Here is a 22,402-nt window from a genome sequence, read left to right on the forward strand (position 1 = left end):
CGAAATTAGGTCATTCATTCCCGTGCGCGTGGCAATCGTCGCTAGCCTGATTTATCGCGTCTCGAACAAGCATGGTTCCGCAGGCTGGAACAATCGCATCTGCAGTAGGCCCAGTTCACACTATATCATCGCTTGCCTGCGCAATCACATCTGCATTGGCGGCTTCGGCCTGGTGTGCGCGATATCATCGCTGGTCTACACAATACCATCGTCAATAGGCCTGGTGTGAAAGATATCATTGCTAAGCGCGCGTACTTAATTGTTCGACGCATTGATAAGCACACGATATCATCGGTTGACCTACGTCCTACAAGATCGCATCTGCAATAGGCCTAATACGAGGATATATCAATAGATCATCGCTAGCCTAACTCCATCGCTAGCCTAACTATCGCGTCTCGGGCCTAGCATGGTTTGGCTCCTATCTCTCGATGGCTTGGACACCATGCCGTTGATTGTATGCTGATTAGCGATTGTGATTAAAGAGTAACATCGCGAAACTGAAATACATCGAATGTCCGAAAACATGTGCGATGCGTGCGTAATATATTTCCGCTAATACTTAAACATAAATATCAGAATATGTGTATCAACTTGACTTATAAAAGAGGACAGGCTAAAAGCACGGGAACTCGGCGTCAATATGTCACATATTCCCTAAAAACTCGGACATTTCGACTTGCGCAAATAGTCGACGAGGCTGCGTAAGACGCGTTGATGAGCGCGTATTTAACTGCTCGACGCTTTGATAAGCGCGGGTATTTAATTGTTGACGACAGATCAGGGAGTCGCTAATTAACAGCACTTCCGGACTCGTGGACAAGCTTATCAAACGCGTATAATCGCGAACACGAGGAGATTGTATAATGTATATTCGTCATTTACGCATGTATTTAACCCTAATGAATTGACGCTATATTAGTAAATTCGCAAAACATCGAAACCCCGCCCTTTTATTTTAAAACCCCTTCCTTATTTTTCGGCTGGCTACGCGCCTGGCTTCAATACCGATATAATGAGAAAACAATTGTCGCGACGAAAGCTACTCAATACGGTGTCAGACTCAAAACCCATTCGTGGCGATACTGATTAGAATACACGCTTTCTCGTTTGTCATTATCCAAATTTGAATTAGAAGGAAATTTGTGCAGCCGTCAACACGTAATTCAATTGGTATGTGTTGGCGGCTGTCGGCATGCAAATCGAATTTACGAATTGACCGATGTACTCCCGAAATGCTTTTCGAACTTAAATCGGCAAATGCACCAATGCCGCCCAAATCGCTCTTTTAATCTTCAAATAATTGCCGCGATGCGAGTTGGTCAACGCGAAGCAAGCCAAGAAACCGCAAGATACAATTACTGATTGGGTACGCGCTTTCGCGTTTGTAATCATCATTATTGTCTGTTTGAAATATTCGACAGTTGTCTTGTGTTACTTGGCAGGCCAGTGCGTAGACGGCGCGTTGCGCTGAATAACATTGATGCAATTCCAGATTCTCAGTGACGTAAATTCTGATTTTTGTTTGATGCATTCCGTGGGACGGACTGTTAGCGCTGGCCGCAGTTACACTTTCGAATGATCATACCGTTTTAAGATTCCATTTACTAACTCGACTGCATGGTTTGATATTAATGAGTGCAGGGCCGGTATTACACGAATGGTTTAACACTGCACGTACACCAGCGGCATGTAGTAAAGTGCGTTTTAGTGCAACGATGACGTCATCGATATGGAACAATTATGATGTCACAAGACTTCGCCACCTCGTAAAAAAATAAAAGTCGGCGCCTATGGCTAGACCTATATATATATATATACATCTTACCAATATGGTCAATGATATACAAATAGATATGCAAGGGAGTGCCTTGCGAATGAGATCGTAGCCAAAATCGTACAAACTACCAATTTAGTTAGTTGACGGACAACAAACTAGCAGTTTTTTGAATAGTTCAAGTTGCGGATTTTGAAAAGTGAGCAGGTCTAGTTCTAGTTAACTGATTTTGAAAAGGGAGTAGTTCTAGTTGCGGATATCCAAAAGTACGTAGTTATAGTTATAGTTGCAGATTGTGAAAAGTCAGTAGTCATAGCTATAGTCGCTAATTTGAAAGAAATAGCAGTTGCCGAACAACTAGACAACACATGTTGCCGATTTGCGTGAATCGTAATACCAGGGGTCGAAACTACTCCCATTTAAGACTCGAGACCGGGTTTTTTAAATGTCAGTTCTATGTCGGATATTTCCAAAACAAAATGAAAATTAATGTGTTGCCTCGTAGAATAAAATGTAGTTCAGTGTGGTCCATAGCCTTCAATCTGCAAACCTTTTCGGGGAACGCCTAATTTTTCTTGAGTCAAGAAAATAAAAACTATAGCACATTACACAGCTATAACTATGCACCTAAAACATTTTGTGCGCAAAATTAATTGCGCATCAGCAGAGTGCTGATAAACGAGAATCCTTAAACCATGATTTTCACAGAGGATTCGCATTGGAAAATAAAGCGCCATCGTGGTGTTTGGTCTAAAGCAACAGTGCGATATAAATTCAGAGGTGGTCAGTAACGAAGTACTTCTACTTTTCCGAAGTACTCAAGTAGTTTTCCTCTACTTCTGGTACTCAATCAAGTAGATCTCCTTTTCGCTACTTCTACTTCTACTTCGTAATATTTTGTGAAATACTTACTTACTTTTCGCTATTTTCAGTTTGTCAAGTAGAAGTAGTTTAATCCCCCAATAAGAAAGATCGCCTAAGGAATTTCGGCCTGTTTTCACGTATAGTACCAACATTTAATTTTCATAAAAGTCATGTAATAGGCTACCCAGAATTATGGAGTGACAAATATGTTTTAACGAAAGTATCGCTGAATATAATTTAGATACCGGGTTGCGTTGTTCCGTTCACATCGCATTGTTGCCTATATCAAATATTTCATCACAGTAAGTATGACTCCCCATAACGTTTGAAACTACCGTTTCGCAATCTAGCAATTACCTATTACACCTAGCGACCCATGACGTGTCCTAATCTGGAAAAGTGGAGTATATGACATGAACTATATTTTCCGCTTTTTAGAAGTAGTATTTGTATTTTTTCTTTCAATTACAAGTATTATACGTTGAGTTCTAATTATAGTTTCAGTTCTTTTGTCTGGAGAACATACATGTGAAAGTATAAAAGCAAGTGTCGTATTGCCTGATATTTTCCCAAAATAAAGCTATACGCAATATGACATTTTTACGATCTGCCATATTTTAAATAACGGATACTAATCACGCAAAGTGTTAAAGCCGTATCCGACACAACTCCTCCGTATTGCTCTTCGACTGAACTAGGGTCCTTATAATAGGGGCGAGCGCGCCATGCCATAATATTCTCCAAAACGGGTGTACGAGTAAACAAAGGATTAGTATAGCATTTCCATATCACTAATATTATTTACATCCCATGATGTGGACGACTGCTTAGTGCTTATTCTGTCAAAAATTGACACCTCCTGGAATGCATCCTGGAATACATCTTCCGCGTAGCTCCATTTGCAGCTTTTGACAGTCCATGCGAACGAATTACGATCGTTTTTAAAACTACTTACTTACTTGAGTACATTTAAAGTCAGTCAATTCTACTTCTACCTCAAGTAGTTTTAGGTTGCTAATAAAAGAAGTACTTCTACTCGTACTTGAGTAGATTTTTCCGTCACTATACTTCTACTTCTACTTGAGTAGTTTCCTTGACTACTTTGACCACCTCTGTATAAATTGCCTGATTGCAGAGCGAGATAGTATATATCGGAGATAGCATCGGCATTTCAGAAAGACGGGGGTTCGATTTCGAACTGCAAACGTTCGAGCCTAATTGCCTGCAACCAATGATGGCCAAAACGGGCGTGACATCACAAATCCTATATATTGTTTTAGTTTGTGTTGCGACCTACAGGGATCCCTGAGACTGCCCCACGGAACCCCTGGGATTTCCGGGAAGCCCGGTCACGAATCACTAATTTAGTACGTTGTGTTTTAGTTAGTTGCGGATTTTTAAAGTCGTTGGTTCTAGTTCCAGTTGCGAGTTTTAAAATGTGAGTAGTTCTAGTTCTAGTTGCGGATTTTGAAAAGGGTGTAGTTCATTCATCAGTAACCATTTGCTGTCGCGGAGCGCTAAAGCTCTACTTGCGGGCAGCTCTAAATGACAGGAAAACATGTCGGCTAGCATGCCTCGCATGCATTTTCTACAATATTTCTCGTAAAGGTCATCCGATACCGGGCCCGCATGATTTACATAAAGCGACTTGTCCACGGACATAATCTCTACACGGACAAATTCTATAGTGGTTCTTACCACTGCCAGAACAACTAAAAAGTCTGGGATTAATCTGCACGTAGCATTTACCGGTTGTCCTATCAAAGGACGGATGAAAAGTGTCTTGAATTCGAGGCACAGCAGTCCGACTGCAAGGGAATTCATGGTCGAAACCGCGAAAAGATTCTATCCTGTTGATCACGGGGAAAAACGTTGGCTCGCAAATAAGACCGGCGGAACTGCAGACATCGTTACATGATTTGGAAACGTGAGGATAGGAGGATATACAGCGCATCGCTTCAATGGGAGGCCACCTCATTTTTTCTAGATCGTGTGAATGGTTTTGGGCGTACGGGATTTCGTTGCAAAACTGCTGTTTGTCGACATGCACGCTGAGACGCTCTAACATTCCCAGAACCGAATACTCGCGTGGAAGATACCCGGGCAGGCTGTCCGCTTGAGACACCTTGCTCAGCGTTTGTCTCAATTCTTTCTCATTATCGACGTCAATCGTGTACACGTAAGGCTCACCTATATACTCCTCGGCGTACGGGTTTTGAGACGTGATCTCGCGAAGAGTGGGTTTACCTTTGTAAAAATCGTTGTTGAGGGAAGAAACGGGCTTTGCGTATTTCGGATTCAAAAACACGGCCCCGTGCTGGATGGCTTCCAACGGAGCCGGGCCTTCGAATGGAAATCCCAGCCCGACGAACAACTTGGTTTTACTCAAAAGCTTAGCTAGCACCGTTCTGTTTACGAGTCCGTGGTTGATTACGAATCTCGGCAGCCTTTCAACGCCAGCAACTGTGGCGTGAACTTCAAAATATTCGCTCACAATCTTCAAATACTTATCTTTGCCGCGCCAGAATTCTTTTGATTTTCCGTAAACGAGAGCTATCTTCTTTGCGTCCTGGGTCTGCCCCGTTTGGGCGGAGATGTCCGGCGGAAACTCGGTCACAAAACCGAGAAATGTGTTGTCTGGGGTGTGCGGGAACATGGTGTTGAACTGTTGTAACTTGACATCCAGCCCATTGTATTGAGTTGCTGCGATACCTAGTCGGTCGCGGTAGGGCGGATGATTGAACAAAGCTTCCGTACCGAAGCTGTCTACAATTCGGCAACGGCACCGAATCGGTTGGAATGCGCGGTCGCCTAGTTTTGTCTTTATTACGTTATATCCGTTGATATCGGTGTATACGATGTCAAACGGGATATTTCTGTGCTCGTACACAGATTTCGGCGTACACGTTGAGGAGGTGGAAAACAGTTTCATATATTTACTGTAATGGAAAGCTATCTCGTTTTTCTGGTAGGAAATTATGACCTCGTGACCTATGGAATGAAGCGAAGCGATCACATCACTCCATTGTACCAGCTCTCCAAGCGGCCCTCCTTTCCACGCGCTTGTTCCTATCCCTGTAGTCAAAAGACCAAGATGGATATGAATTCTCTTTTTATCGAGGGCCGGTATGTTCGAGAAGAGATTTTTCGTTGCCCGTGTCCACATGGATTCCATGGTCGAAATGCGGTGCTTTATCCACGAATAGTCTGCGCTTTTTGAGAGTGTGTAGTACAGCTGGCGAAAGTCATAACGAGGAGAGCATTTCGCTTCTATAGAAAGTAAAGGTGGATGAGTCAATATGAGTGCAAACGACGAATGGTGACATGGGTTGTGAAAAAAATATATGTCTGATGGCGGGGAAAAATTGACCATTGCGTCGCAGCACATAAACATTAGATTGTGGCGTCTCGATTAATGGTGATTGATGGAGGAGTATATTCGTCCAATGACTCCAACCCTTTATTATGTCATTCTGAAAATGATATGAATACGCGTCATATTTATATACGCAGGTAGGCCTATGTCGGTACGTCTATATCAATAGTCGCCAACTCAAAACGAGCCGCTTGAATTAAATATCGCGATAAAAAAGGCCACACAGTGAACCATCGTTTTAAAAAGTTCACGTCAGTACACAACGCTGTGCTCTCTAACATGGGTGACGGGTATATTTACCACAAAAGAAATGATATTTTATCAAAGAAATACAAACACAACAAACAATATCATGACCACACCTTTAATTCTATTTTGAGCTATGAGCTGCGCGCGCTAATTTACAAAAGAAATACAAACACAAGAAATAAAATGATGATCATGCCTTTCATTCTATTTAGAACTATGAGCTGCGTGCGATAAGTGACAACACGTTGTAGCGACTAAAGAATCCATATTGGGGATATAGCTAGACACGGCACTTGCAGAAAACTACCTGCTCGTAAAGCTTGGTCTTGTGGGGAAGCTTCAAGTCGTTTTCTAAGCCTCTAGGTCTTGGCAGTGTCTGGGCCAATTCATGTCGAGGCAATTATGTCCAATTGCCCATATGCATATTAGCTAATTCCTCCTACGCGAAATGCTATTATACCTATCATCATCGAAGCCGTATCAACTCGCGAGGAATAGTGATGTTGGACGCAGGAGGATAGCATATTTCGAATCACATCAACAATAATTTTAAACTGAAATCAATATTAGCATTTCACAATGCTTTACTAAGCGTTCTTCTAAATCAGGTCGCGTGTTGGTGACCTCTAGTGTATGCAGTGGTCGGAATGGGCGTAAAGACGATTTTGCTCTACAAAGATAGACTGTGATGATATACAGTCGAACCGTCGATATGTTTTTGAAGTCACTGCTAATATACTCACCGACAGTAAACTGGATATAGTGAGTAGAATATAGTACCTACCTATATTTTACCAATCTAAATGCAAATTCTTGAATATATCCTTGATGTAACGTCCTCAATATGGTGTTATGTGCCTATCCTACCGGGTACAAAGTTGTTCCGTCCAATTCACACGGCAGCAAGATCGGATAAGCCATGTAATGGGTACGATTGTAATGTACGATTTATGGAATAAAGTTCAGTGCGATAACTGCTTTACTGCGGCAGCTTCAATTAGCTATAAGGAATTTCAAATGTACACAAACCTGAAAAATATGCCGACCGCTTCGGATTTTCATATGTAAGGGGCGGACAGTATTTTTCTTGCGTCGATAAATATTTCAAAATCGAGCAGTTGTCATCCGCCCTGACTCCCTGCGTCCCATAGCATTTGATGGAGGCTGCGTTATCCTGCATCCATTGCATTTTAGTAATACAATCTGGCCACGGGATTCCATCCACTACTATATCTGGTGGATTACAGGAATGACTCGAAGTCTTTACCGAAAGGTCATCAACATTACCGTCTTTTCTATACGAAAGTGTTCTGGAGAAAGATGCATGTGTTTGTGTACCAATCTCTGAAAATAATACAAATTAGTTTATTAGTTAAGTTCAATAATTGGATATATTTTTGTTGTGCCGTAGCCTTTTTCTCCGATTGACTTTCTGAAGCATAGAGATAGAAATATAATTTCGACCTGAGAGCCATGCAGGTAGTCAAAGTTGGCCATTGTTCGTACCGGTATATATAGAGCTACATCATCGTCGTAAAATCCTACTCGTCATTAAAGTCGAAGTTGCGATTTTACAACATACCAAATTTTCTTCAAGCAATAGATATCAAAAAATTTGGAAAGTATTCAAGTATCCAAGTACATTGAAGAAGTAGATTGGGACGAGGCATCGCAGATAGCCTACTCGAGTGCGGAGCGGATCGAAAAATTCTCTGGTCCTACTCCGATCCTGCTTTTTAAAGCTCTGGTCCGACTCCGGTGCGACTCCTTGGCCGGATTCTAGAAATGACCGAGATTCGGTCCGAAAAATTTCGATAATAATTATTATCTATAGCCTACTCACAGGATGGTATTGAATAGTGATTGAAACAATGCAAACAGGAAATTAAAAACTCAAACATCAAGCCCAATCTTTATTCAAAGCTGGCTAATTAAGCCAACTTGGACTTTTAGCGTACGGCTTATGTCCACGAACGTTTTAGTTTAACTATTGATTCGAGAGAAGAAGGTAAGGCCATCCTCTTCTTAGTAAAAGTACTCATCCGGCGCCGATCCGACTCCGGCCGTTCCAGAAAAAGTACTGATCCGGCACCGGCCAAAAATGAGAAAATCCGGCCGGATATCCAATCCGGCTTCGGTCCATGCCCCGCTCTCTGCTCACTTGCGGTTGACAGCTTTTCAAAATTGCAAGATGCATCTTCGTGACCAATGCAAGATAACGAATTGAGAATAAAGCATCTGCAATTTTCTATTACCGCAAATTACATATAGCCTATTCTACATTCCACCTCTACATCGTCCAGTTGCCATGCCAATTCCATTTATCAAAAAGTGTGGAAACTTTAAATGCAAATTAGCCTACTATAACATGAAAGCAAATATACAGTAGTTTTGCTTTCAAAAACTTTGGAACTGCAAGTGGAAGTATAGTCTATACTACATTACAATTGTGCAAATGCGTGTAAGGAGAATATGCTTTTGTGTCGATATTTCCTGAACTGAATCGTCCACTGCGCAGTGCGCAACTTACACTTAGTTACTCACCAATGAATTGCCGAACTTCAGAACCGGTTGATGCAATCTTGCGTGAAAATATCCGGTCAAAAAACATATAAATCAACCCGTGCGTCAATACGAAAGCGGTGATCCCAAAGACGAACGCTTTTCTAAGGCTACAATACCGCACCATTACCTGAACCACAGCGAAGAACACATTTTTAGTATCGGTAATGCCTTCCAACAACTATGATGGGCGAATCGTACGTGCACTATGCAAGTACTAAACCACAAACAACAACTAAACCAATACCGAATTCATGATATTGACAGCACTGAATTGACTCATTGTTGAATAACATCTACACTCTGGTATGTTATCAAATCTTACCTGAACCTTAAATTGCCCTTACGAACAACTGTCAGTCGAAGCAACTCTAACAGTTCATATTCAACGCCAAGGCGAAACAGATCGAAACGTATGCTAACGATTGCCGCATCGCTCCAGGCAAAAGTTGGACCTGTTCCGGGAAACAATGTCTAGCCAGCGAAATACTCCATAAGCCAATCACGCGGTACTAACAACTAAGCATTAGCAGCCCCGCAGAAGCTCCGGACCACACTGCAGAATGGCATGCTAAATGCTAACCGAGACGCCGCTGCTGATTTGAACATCGTCTCAACGCTTGCACAGCACACGTTTAAACGACCGCGAATATTCAGATCCCATTTGTATTAATATTCCTGTATGAACGTAAAAACTGAACAGACTCAGAATTTTACGGAACTTCTGAAGTCTACACTAGACTAAGTAATAAGGCTGAGGGCCTTCATTGAAGGTAGGTTGTATTCAACGGCGGCTTTCATGTGGTGCTGTTTTACTAATACATCGGATCTCAAGCCACGTACTCGCGTACTTTATGAACGATGAATTTTGACAAGTTGATTGAGCAATTTCCTTGAGATAAATTTCCATCCCTTCTACTGGGCTATCTTACTTCAATTCCACAAAGTAGTTGCAAAATATTCATTTGTAGCGTCCGTCGGTAAGTTGCATTTTCCAGTTTCGAAAATTATTGCGTCCTATTGTCACTCAATACTCAACGCCACATCAACAATTATGAAGCTTTCCGTAACATACTTCTACAAAATTTGGTACGATTGCTTTTAACTTGACTTGAGCAAGAACGCCGTCTGCTTTGATGTTATGGATTGATTGTTTAAGATCAGTCACCAATTCGCGGAGGTGGTCAAGATAATGAATATGATACTTGAGTTAAAGTGAAAGTATTGTCTTAAGTTGCTACTCAATTACAAGAATCGACATTTGAGACATGCCAAAACAACTTAAGGTAGACATATGAAGACTGAAAATTGCCCTCAAGTAAGCAGGATGAGCAGAAAATTAGGACGATTCACCATACATATTCAAAATTGCAAGAAGCATCTTTGCGATTAATGTGGAATGGATGGGCGTTGGGCCCATCTTCCGAATTTATAGTGTGTTACTATATATACCTAGCTGACATGGGACTACACCAACATAGTTTGCTGTGTAAATTTCAGTCATAAAATTGATACAAATCCATCCAAACTCTACATTCTACTTGAAATGCAAAACATAAAAACTTGAAAAGTACTTTGTTTGGTATCAAAATCTGCTACAGTATAAGCGGAAGTAGTATAAAACATCAGCACTTGAGCGTGTAGACCAGTGATTCCCAACGTGGGCGATTTGGCGGTCTGAGGGGCGAAAACGGACGAAGGGGGCGATGGCGCGTTAAAACGGCTACATTGGAGTCAAGTCGGAGAAATGACCTTCTATTTTAGTTGACTCACGAAAATTTAGCTGAAAAAGTGTAATTTTGAGGTCGAGCCGAAAAGTCAACCTTACTATTTTAACTCGCCAGTGATTACAGTTTGTATGCCCATTTTTCGGTTCCCCATATTGGGGGGCGGGGGGCGATGATCGGTGTGGAGCTTGAAAAGGGGGCGATGAGTCGAAAAAGGTTGGGGAGCACTGGTGTAGACAAAACCCACCGTAACACTTGTCAATGTGAAGTAGCAGCAAGCACATTTAAGAAAGCCTACACAAAATTCCCATTATTGGGTTCCTGATCGGGTCCCAAACACGCATGACCAACGGTCCGCAGAATTTCTCCACATCACCGAGATGGTGTATTGTTGCGGAGCACGGACACTCGTGCGGGCATGACACTTGCTCAGTTCACTTGGCCTATACTTGGCATGTATCCCTTCAGCTTTGTACACGTGGCAATTCCATTAGCTTCCAACGTCTGACATGGTATCGAAATTTTCCCTTCGCCGTTTCCTCTCCATCGGATAGGACAAGTACTCTTTTTAAAACAATCTTATTGTCGTATACTTCCAATATAATATCGATTGTATCACCAACAGACACCTAAAGAGAAATATGAGAGGTAAACAGAGCAATGACCACAGCTTCTGGAAGGAATCCTGTTTACTTTAGTAGGGATGTGCAAATTCGAGTAGGCTACATGGGTGATTCAATTCCAAGTCGTATATTTGAGTACTGCCTGGCACCATAACAATAATAATATCATAGAAAGTGCTGAAGTCTATCTATTCAGTCGGCGACAAGGAAAGCAATGCCAGTAACACATCAAAATAATTTTGTAGTTCCTGACCAAGACTATATTTCATAGCACTTTGTAACAATGCTATGGTTTCATTAATAACTCCCAGAAATGTCGTTCACACCATAGGCGCTGAACTCTAATTTTCCTTAGGTATGCGGGATCGATGACGTCACAAAGGGCTGACGTCATAGTGCGTCAGAATTGACAAATGAGCAAGCGTTCAATATCACCTGTCTCTTGTATATGGTGACAAAATTACGATAGTATTAAGCAGGCGCGCAGCCAGCACGTGCGCCGAAAATAGGGAGATTTCAATCACTCGCCTCGAGAACAAACGAATACGCATCTTTGGAGATGGCTAATAAACTTAAGTTACAGCAATTATTCTCACAAATGGAAAGTCTGTGCTGAACTTTTTTCATTAGTCACTCTGATTTCAGGGGAGTCAGAAGTTTCGATATCAAGAGCCTGCAAGACATTTTCTGATCGTTCTGCTTTAGTATTAGTGTTAATCAAAATCAATTACGCCGCTGTCTGTTCAAGATCAGTATGTATTTCAATCAATTCCGTCCATGTTCAATGTCTGAGCCAGTCTGACATCGCAATCACAGAAAACGTGATAGTTCCGGCCTGCGCATCAGATATCATATCCCGACACAGCAGGAGATGACAATCACCACATTTCGCCCAATAGAAATTGACATCTTTAGTAACTCAAACCTTGAGACACATCTTCTGATGGTTATGTTTAAGTATTAGCGGAAATCAAGTACGCATGTACGCAGGGCCGTAACAGCACTTCGTCAGCCCCCCCCAAAACGTTGGTCTTGGGACCCCCATAGGGTGATAAACCAAATATCTGGGGGGCTTCGCCCCTCCAGACACCCCTGGGCTATACGCTGTTTACCGCTACTCATCATCTGTGTTAAGCGTCCGTTCAGTGGGTGGTCTATTCTCGTCTTGACACAGAACGCGCGAAAAATTTCAAAATTCATTATTGAATCGGTCAATATGATCGGTAATTGAATATGTATTGTTATCAATTTTTATCCTCTCTCTGCCCACGCAATAAGATTTACCGGTAGAGCTGAGTGAGGTGTGTTTGAAATGGTAGGACTCCTCAATAATAATTAAAGATCTTCGGGCGTATACCCGTTCGCAGGAACGAAACAGCACTTGGCCAGCCCCCCAATAGAACTTGGTCTTGGCCTCCCATAGGGTGATAAACCGACCCCCCCCCCATCACGTTGTTCACTTTTGTCACGAAAAAAGGTCCACAGTTTGGTGAGCCAGCGCGAAGCGCGAAAATTTTTGATAATTCATGATAAAATCGGTCAATAATATCGGGAATTGCATATATATTGCTATCAATTTCTTGTCCTCTATTTTCACGTTATCAGATTTACCAGAAGAGCTGAATGAGGTGGCTTGGAAACTGCAGGGCCCGTAAATAATAATTAAACATATTCGGGCGGGCGGACCCGTTGGTATGACTTCGTTTCATGATGTCATTTCGTGATCTCCTGTCTGTTATATCAAAAAATACAGAATGGCCAAAACGTACTAAACTAACGACGCACACGATTTCAAATTGGTATTTATCTTCTGAGGTTAAGATTGCCAAGACAGGAACATTCGGCGCCAGTCATTTAGGCGCGTATGGACAATTAAACCTACATGTATTTTGCATATATAACGAAGTTTTCGGTCAGCGTAAGAGGGCAGTCCTTTTTGGCCCAGGTTTTCTCGCTGCCGATCGTTCGGGCACACTTCTCGGAGTCGCATGTTACATGTCCTAAATCTTTAAATGTCTCGCCGATATGTCCATTTCGATAAATCTTGCGTATTTTGTCTTGGGGAAGAGTACCAAATAATTAAGAAACTTGGCAACTTGAAATCGCGCCCAGCGCAAAAATTTTTTGAAAAAGTTGCATAAATTTTTGAAAAATACTCCATAATTTATGCTAATTCGGGAAATAATTTTGGGCCACCATCGAGCTCGCCCCCCCCAATTGGGGGTTTTGGGGTGCGGCAGTTACGGTCCTAGTATCCTTTATCAAGTACGTGGTAAACTATTATTGAAAAATAATGAGACCTGAGAGCACAGCACATGCAACAGCATCTTCGTCTTTTATAACCAAATTTCAATATATCAATGTATAGTGCATCACTTTCAACCTGGGAGACTTCTTAATTTCAGGCACATAAAAAATTATTGAAACTAGCGTCAGTGACACTCCCCATTAGAGGTAGAAAAAGTTAACACTAATATCGACACGGTGGTATTAAAGGAAGTCATGTCCATTTTTACAAATTTTGAGATCCATTTTTAAAATTGATAGAAAATCAAGTTTTTGTTTTATTTTCATTGTTTTGGCTATAACCTGGTCATGTTAATGTTTGTCTCCCTGTTTTGAAGTTAATCACGGCCAAGCTATGTCCGAACGAGAATGAAAACTTCACATAAAGTTAATTTTCTCAAAATTTGTAAAATGGACATAAGTCACTTTAACACCACTGCGACGATATGCTAATGACCGACATGGAGCATGCAGTATTAATTTTACAAGGTTTGGATGTATTCGCTAATTGCTACGTCTGCTACTGTTCGATCCTCCATCCATACGTGAAACAGTACCTTAGTCGTTTTCTTGACAAGTTTCTTTCCATTCAGTCTCATATTTCCATTGTAGAAGGCTTCTTTTGTTTTAGCGGATCCTAGTGATAGAGCTTGATTTGCGATGGAAGCTACTCGATTAGAAGTAACAACAATGTTCAGGTCTTTATATCCAGGGTGTTGAGGAAGGGATGAGACGAAACGAACACATTGCCACCTCTGCAATTAATATAAAAAGATAATTACCAGGATAATAAATCAAAAGATATTAGTCATACACCAGAGTGGAGTATGCGGCAACATCACGAGCAACTTTCCGTTCAATTGCATCATTATTCTATGCAAGAAACTCTTATGTCACAGATAACTTATTGCCGAAAACAACCCCCGTTTCCAGTATGGGTCATACACAAAGCAGTTACAAGACATCTTACCATGCATACATACAATACAATGTGGAGCTGGAGGAAAAGTGCAATGAAACATTACAATGATCACAGCTGAGAAAAAGGGACGATATACAATACTTCAGTAATAAAATGGAAGGTACTCAAACCAGCTGGTCTGCTTAATCTGAAATGAAAGTAGTTTCACTTGAAAGATATCCCAGTTTGGCGGTTTCTCTGTAGGTGCAAGCGCAAAGCGGCCAGACGTGAGATCACTAGTTAAATAGGATCATTATCGCCAATCTACTCAGTATAGTATACCCATTATTGAGTTTGTATAGGCAAGGAATATCCAATATCCATGATATATTGTGAATGTGAAATGGTGATAATAATACAGAGTAGACACAGTTTTTAAAAAATGACCATCCAAGTTGAATGCAGTTTATTATTTTGATGTTAATCAAAATATTACTAACCTTGCCATGTGCCTGGGAGGAATTGAAAATCGTACTACAGTGCACGCTCCCAGAGTGATGTAGATGCAGATAGATAAGATTTTTCAACGAGCGGGTTTGCGAAAAACGTGTAGACAACCAAGTGGCAGATGAGCAAGTTAGCTTCGTAGTGTGTATTCTGCAGATTGTTCTGCCTATAATTGATGCTGTCGCAAAAAGCATAGCTGAAAGTTAACAGGATACAAAAGCATAAGGAAGGCAATAATCCAATATGACAGAAAGGTTAAAATGCTGTTTCGCCAAGTGAAAATTCAGGAGCCATTCCATGTCATGGCCTATACAATTTGAAAGTTCAAACGCCACCACAAAATAAAATGCGTCATAATTTTCACTTCTGATTTGACTAACTCTAACTATCCAGAGTCACAAACGAAACCGCATACCGGTAATTATCCAGGGATTCTAGTTATCCCTGATTTATCGCCAGTACTCAGCTACTCACTGACCAGACACCTCCAATCTCGAATTCTTTCTTAAAATTCTACTTACCATATTTCATCAATCAGTAGGGCAATTTTTCTTCACATGTAAAAAAAATGTCAAAATTTTGTCAAAATTGTATAGCGTTAGGTCAAAAAAAGTCAAAATACTTTTGCAAAGTCAAATTTTTTTGTAACCCGCATTTCGTTTGTATCGTAGATTTTGCACTGTCGGTGAACTTGTCATTATTCATTTGACATTTTACAGCTTGTAGCCTACTTTATAGGCCTACCGTTGTAGACGGCCCATTCTCTGCTCATTGTGAATAATAAACATTCCAACGAAACAAATAGGTTGACATGGTGTTTATGCGTAACACACCGCAATATCCTAACTGACGCAAGACCGAGTGGCCGTAGCCTTATTTCTATGATACGTGATGTAACTACTGGAATGCTTCATACGGCCAGATTTCGTTTAAATAAAATTTTCTGATGTCAAAATTTGTCAGTTTTTGAGTCAAAAAAGTTTTTTCGGGCCAAACTACTTCGTAAGGACAGACAGTCCCAACCACATTAAGTAGGGATACACCTGATTCGCATACGTTAGGTCAAAATTAGGTGGTTAAAGGTCAAAATTTTCATTATTTTGGTCAAAATCTTCCGATTTGTATGTAAAAAAAATCGTCTTACTCATCAGCAAAGTAATTAGCAAAGTGTATGATATCAGTGCAGCCAATCATGCGTGATTCTTATCCATTGAGGTTCGCGGTGATTGAGCATGGGTTCGGATTTAGGAAAACCGGATTTGCGACATTTTGCCGAATTAGGATCGGATTAGGATTTTATTTTTAATGGATTAGGATTAGGATTGGATTTATCGATTCGCGAATGGCGTCAAAGTTTTTCGTCCTACAACGATTTTATAAAGTTTGAAAAGGTATTACTCGGAGGTGGTCAGTAACGATGAAGTACTTCTACTTTTTGGAAGTACTCAAGTAGTTTTGCTCTACTTCTGGTACTTTCTCAAGTAGATCTAATTTTCTCTACTTCTGCTTGGTAGTATTTTGTGATCTACGTACTTAGTTTTCGCTATTTTCAGTTTGTCAAGTAGAACCCCAATACGAAAGATAGCCTGAGGAATTTCGGGGCTGTTTTCACGGAGTACTGACATTTAATAATCATAAAAGTCAAGTAAAGCCCAAAAAATGTTTTTACGCTTCGCGCACAGTAACTATGGAGTGACAAATATGTTCTCACGAAAGTATCTGTGAATATAATTTAGTTACCAGATTGCTTGGTTCCGCTCACACCGCATTGTCACCCATATCAAATTACAGTAAATATGGCCCGTTTCGCAATCGAGCAATTACACCATTCATATCGTAATCTAGCATCCCATGTCGTGTCCTGCTAATCTGGAAAATCCAGCTTTTTTAACGTTACACCTGTTTTAGCAGATCACCTTTGAAGCTTTATGGACAAAAGACATGAAATATATTTTCCGCTTTTTAGAAGTGGTATTTGTATTTCACTTTCATTTCCGAGTACTTTGAGTTCTAATTACTTTCAGTTCTTTTTATCTGCAGAACATATATGTTGAAGCATTAAAGCAAGTGTAAATGCCTCTATTTTCCGAAAATAAAGCTACACTAAATATAAATTTTACGATCAATAATATTTGTTATTAAGGTATACTAATCGCGCAAAGTGTCGAAACCGTATCCGATACAACTTCTCCGTATTGCTCTTCGCCCAAACTTGGGGCCTTATAATATGGGGTAGGGCGCCATAAGCTATTCAAGTAAAAGTAGAAGTAGCGACGAACAAATCTACTCAAGTACGAGTATAAGTACTTCTTCCATAAGCCAAAAACTAAAACTACTTGAAGTAGAAGTAGAATTTACTGACTATAAATCAACTCAAGTAAGTAAGTAGTTATGAAAACAGTCTTAATTCGCTCGCATTGACTGTCAAACGCTGCAAATTGAGCTATGCGGAGGGTGCAGAGAGCTGGATTCGTATTGATGCATTCCAGGCGGCATCAATTTTCGACAGAGTAAGCATTCTTTCACATCATGGGATGCAAATTATAGCATTGATATAAAAATGCGATACTAACCCTTTGTTTACTAGAAGACCCCGTTTTAGAGAACATCATGGCATTTCTTGACTACTTTGACCACCTCTGGATTACTTCATGTAATTTCACACTCAATCAGCTTTTTATTTCATTTTACAGAATTATATAGGCATAGGATGTAGGCTATAGCTTTTTAAAGTTTGAATCGGATTAGGATTCGAATATACAAAAGTTCTGGATTCGGATTCGAAGCTTCGGATTTGGATTGGATTAGGACGTAGAAATTTCAAATCCGCTCATCTATGTGAAATATATAAAATTGCTTGCATGAGTGGAATATACGACACAGAGGACTTGATCATGATGACTTCAGTTCAGCTCAGTTGATTAGGAATTCATCAGAACGAATAACACCACAAAATTGAGATACAATAAACAGATAAGAAGGAGCTCGTTCGTTTATGTATCAGTGTTGGGATGACTCGAGTCATGACTTGACTCGAGTCAGACTTGAGTCACCTTTTTCGTATGACTTGACTTGACTTGAATCGGTGTATCAGAAATGTGGATTGACTCGTGACTCGGAGCAAAATTCACGAGTCAATTTCAAGTCATCAAGTACTCGGTGTCGATAAAATCACTGTATTTTGCATATGTTCCGATTGTTCGCGACACGATGGTGTAACCCGCGAGAGCGACCAATCATTCAATGATCGTGCGTTTTACTGAGTTGTCATTGTTCTCTCAACAAATTGATCACAAACGAAGTGATCAAAGCTTACAGCTTACGTTCTGTCGTAAACTAGTAGTAAAGTAATTTAACAGCAAAATATATATTTCTCTTCTCTGTTCCTACCTTAACCAAACCTCTTATTTTATTGAAACTGAATTTGAATATAGTTTATATACTCCTCAACCATTGGCACAGGCTCGAATTATATCATATCAATATTTATAAATGGGTATTGCATTTTATAAATTCGTTTCTCTATTTTCTATTTTGGCTAATAACTATAAACTGAGGCTATGCAATTACGTTGTTTAACAGTTATGTGTATATGTAAGCGATACAGCGCCTTTTTAACGTATATTTAACTCTATATTCGTTCATCGGATCAGAATCAATGATCACTCAATTTGTATTTCAGACAGCTAGCAAAATGCAATGTCGTACTCATGCCTCATACTTCGAAAGCGCAACTTGACTTGAATTGTGACTTGACTCGTGACTTCACTTGACTTGACTCGACTTGAATCGAGTCACCTCCAAAAATCGAGTGACTTGACTTGACTCGAGTCACTTTCGAAAATCGAGTGACTTGACTTGACTCGAGTCAAAATGTGCAATGACTCGGACTGACTTGTGACTCGAAGGTAGTGACTTGATCCCAACACTGATGTATTGCATATTTATTAGAACACGCGCATCACGCTTGGTGAAAAGCTCAACCTTGACTCATCTGCTCAAGAGTCGACTTTTATCAAAATACGCCAGTCAAGGCTGTGCCAACAAAAAGAGTTCGTGTACCATCTAAAAATAGTACATTGAACGTTCTCGTATTCGAAATTTCATGCTGGTGACATCCTATTTTGTGACACGACTGTTGATATACGGTATTCTTTTGAATTCTCTACTAGTTGCTGACGACTACCCCTGACGAGTGTCAGCCAAAAATATTCGGGTCCATTTCAATATGAATATAGTATTCAATTTTATGTATTGTATAGTTTAATTTTTTTAAATTCAAAATATCACGGGATTGCGTTATAATTCAGAGATAGAAAGGTATCGAAACCAATTAGAGTAGTACGCCGATTTGAAATCACCCACCCACCTTGATCTAGAGCAGTGGTGTTAACTACTGGTCTAATCTAAGGTTCAACCTTTTTTGCTAATCGCGGTCGCATTTCAATCGCAGAGTAGGACAGCAGTCCAGCAGACTGTAGTAATTAATAGTCAATAATCGTCAGGTTATATCAGTGGTTCTCAACCTTTTTGGACTCGCGGCACCCTTTCAAAATGAAAAATAGTTCGCGGCACATCAGCTTATACTGGTTTTGAAATAGCTCGGCGGTTTGTCTGATAAGTGTTTATGCTTTTTAACAAGTGCCATTTCAATTTACTTGGCACAATAGCTTCATTTGACAATTTTGCATGACAGAAAAGGCAATCTGGTTTAGGTTGCGATTCATCATCTCCCATATTTAGATAACTGTTGCAATATATGCGTGCTCTCTAGCTTTCTTTTCTAATGTACCGCCACTTCCAAAATCTATTTTCTTTACTGCAATGACGATCAGACATGGGGTAATCGTGATTAGTAATCGTAATCGATTACGACGATTGCAGCATTTCCAAGTAATCGTAATCGCAATCGATTACATTCGAAAAAAATCCGAAGTAATCGTAATCGTAATCGACTACTTCACATATCTAATCGATTTATTTGTGAAATTGTACTTTTCAGTTATGCAATGCCCATGACATAAAGTGAACATGAACATTCGTGAACAATGAAGAGTGCGATTTAAAACAGGTTTTGGAGAGCAGAAATGTCGGATTGTCAAACGCCTCCGCTCATTATTGCGTCACAAGTATTAGCTTGGTTCTTCATTGCGTAACGAAATATCCGCACATAGTAAATAGATATTCGATATACATGTAGTACTGTGATCGTAAGAACACCCGCTATGCATTATGTCAGGTTATCAATACACTGCAGACGCCGCTACCTCGCAGCAGGAAAATAATCACTGCTCTGCCTAGTTTCGAATAGTAACGTATGCACTATGTATTGATGTTTTGTTATGCTTAGGTAAACGCAGTTCGACCGTTACTGATTGGCGAGCGGTAGGCCTATTTACTTATACACCGGGTAAAGATTTGAAATTTTGACATGACAATTTCTACATCGAAGCATTAAAAACCAACGGCTGCTGATAAAAAATCATAACCGAGCCGTTATTCTCCGTTACCCGTATAACGGTAGCTCGGAATATCTGTAATAAGTGGATTGTAGGCAGAAGTCTATGTTTACCTTATCATATTCTCATCCGGCCCTACTTGAAACGGGCAACAATTTCTATTTCGCAATTTTATACTCAACATATGATCTGCCACTTTAGCCATCCACTTACACACCGTGTTAGCGTGGATTGCAGCTAGAATCAGTACCGAAACAGCATTTCGATACCCCCCTTCGAAGGCGATCAATAAAACTTCTGGCGGGTGAAGTCCCCCAGACCCCCCTTAACGACCGGGATTTTCACAAGAACTGGAAAACACTAGTTGATGCGATACGGATTCGCTGTGTATTTGCTGTCAAGTCGCGCCAAGCGCGAATATTTAGGCACGTAATTTACAACTATAACTGTAGAGCTTCTTGGAGGTACAGAACTTCAATATACAATTGAATAGTATATTCATATTGAAATGAACCCGAATATTTTCGGCGGACACTCGTCAGGGGTAATCGTCAGCAACTAGTAGAGAATTGGAAAAAACATTGTATATCAACAATCGTATCACAAAATATGACGTCACCAGCATGAAAGAGAGAGCGTTCAATGTACTATTTTTAGGTGGTACACGAACTCCTTCTGTACTATAACTGTATTGTATGTTGGTAATTCTGACCTCCTTTCTGCTGTATAATAAAAAGATATTGGAGTCGCCCTAACGTAGCAGACGATAAAACTAAACGAAAAACTTTCGTGAGTCGCACCCAGAAACTGTCATTTCTACACGGGGTTCATCATTTTCCTCAGTGGGTGAACCGGTTGGCATTTGTATTGTCGTCGCGACCATCCAGCGCGGCTATGGACAATGAAAAAATACACAATGTTTCGGCCAATATAGCATGTCTTGGTGAGTCGCGGCGCGGTATTGGCCGGCACCGTAATGCCTATTTCTGTAAATCATTCAATGGTATAGTATGTCATATACAGGAAATGATGCCATGACGTCTCATTTAAAAAGCAAGACCTTCTCTCATGAGGCCTTTTCATCGCATTGTTGTCTTCCAAAGATAACCTCTAAGAAGCAAAATAAATGTAATCGTGAGTAATCGTGATTACTTTTCCAAAGTAATCGTAATCGTAATCGACTACTTGCGGATTTTGCTGTAATCGTAATCGTAATCGCGTGATTCAGAAGTAATCGTAATCGCAATCGATTACATTCATGAAGTAATCACCCCATGTCTGATGACGATCACCGCTTGACTTACTTTCTTTCAAAATAAGCTTCTCCATTTAAATATTTCTAACAGTATACTTTTGTAAGTAAAGCATCCCACATATAGGCTAGTTTACTAAGCCCTGAAAAATGTCGTCGCATTCCTCGGGCTAGAATATAGTTCCTTCGTGACTTCAACAAGCAGAGCGTATTAAAGACGAAAGTATAAAGGGGTCATTTTGATTTACGACTTCACAGAAATATCGGACTGTGCTTAGATATACTATTTTATAAGATTTGTTTACCAAACCTTGCACAATTCCACATTGTAATACGTAATCATAATGTAAATATTCGATACAGGGATATATAGAACTATATATCCCTGATTCGATAGAAGGACACTATGCTATATTCACACCGAAAAATCATGTCACCCTGAATTGCTCTAAGCGCGAAGATAATTAATCTCTCAAAAATTTGGGAGCCAATTCATAAATTCAAAATGCACACAGACGGCCGACAATATAGGCTGATTTAACCATCTGTAGAAGGCCACATTGTTCTGGGCCACACGTTGGCCACCCCTGACCTATAGAGCATGTAAATAAGAAGCATCATGGACGTTGTACACTGAATGAAAAGTGATGGAATAAGATAACACAAAAATAACAAGCGATGAAAATAAAGTGGCATGCGTCGGTACTCGTTATAGAGTTAATATATCAGATCATGATCCGATATTCTCGAGCGATCACTTCGCTGAGGTCGCTCAGGTTGTTAAATCCTGCACACCAAATTTGGCTCAATTCCGACCTG

General features: G+C 40.3%; 3 protein-coding genes across 4 annotated transcripts in view; 1 reads left to right on the plus strand and 2 right to left on the minus strand.

The window, feature by feature from the left end:
• The window catches only part of LOC145433898 (serine palmitoyltransferase 1-like), a 63,666-nt gene extending 42,701 nt beyond the window's left edge, over positions 1-20,965 (plus strand). Inside the window, exon 2 of the transcript XR_013913223.1 lies at positions 20,796-20,965. The gene's annotated coding sequence lies outside the window, so the exon portion shown is untranslated. The remainder of the gene's footprint in view (positions 1-20,795) is intronic.
• On the minus strand, positions 2,112-8,973 carry LOC145433894 (alpha-1,6-mannosylglycoprotein 6-beta-N-acetylglucosaminyltransferase A-like). Of its 2 annotated transcripts, none has more exons than XM_080311148.1 (3): positions 8,811-8,937; positions 7,296-7,576; positions 2,112-5,911 (listed from the first exon to the last, which is right to left on the minus strand). In XM_080311148.1, the coding sequence occupies exons 2-3, from the start codon at positions 7,453-7,455 to the stop codon at positions 4,251-4,253; spliced, it is 1,821 nt and encodes a 606-aa protein (XP_080167274.1). In that variant the 5' UTR covers positions 7,456-7,576; positions 8,811-8,937; the 3' UTR covers positions 2,112-4,250. The 2 variants fall into 2 exon arrangements, with proteins under 2 accessions (XP_080167274.1, XP_080167273.1); XM_080311147.1 differs by having other exon boundaries at positions 4,229-5,911; positions 7,296-7,610; positions 8,811-8,973.
• LOC145433904 (mitochondrial transcription rescue factor 1-like) lies at positions 9,481-15,384 on the minus strand. Its single transcript, XM_080311158.1, has 3 exons — positions 14,866-15,384; positions 14,022-14,219; positions 9,481-11,184 (listed from the first exon to the last, which is right to left on the minus strand). The coding sequence occupies exons 1-3, from the start codon at positions 15,064-15,066 to the stop codon at positions 11,020-11,022; spliced, it is 564 nt and encodes a 187-aa protein (XP_080167284.1). The 5' UTR covers positions 15,067-15,384; the 3' UTR covers positions 9,481-11,019.
• Positions 20,966-22,402: the final 1,437 nt, after the last annotated feature.

This window comes from Botryllus schlosseri, chromosome 2, assembly GCF_051294905.1.
Source record: "Botryllus schlosseri isolate E-star chromosome 2, Bs_hap1, whole genome shotgun sequence".
Classification (NCBI taxonomy): Eukaryota; Metazoa; Chordata; class Ascidiacea; order Stolidobranchia; family Styelidae; genus Botryllus; species Botryllus schlosseri.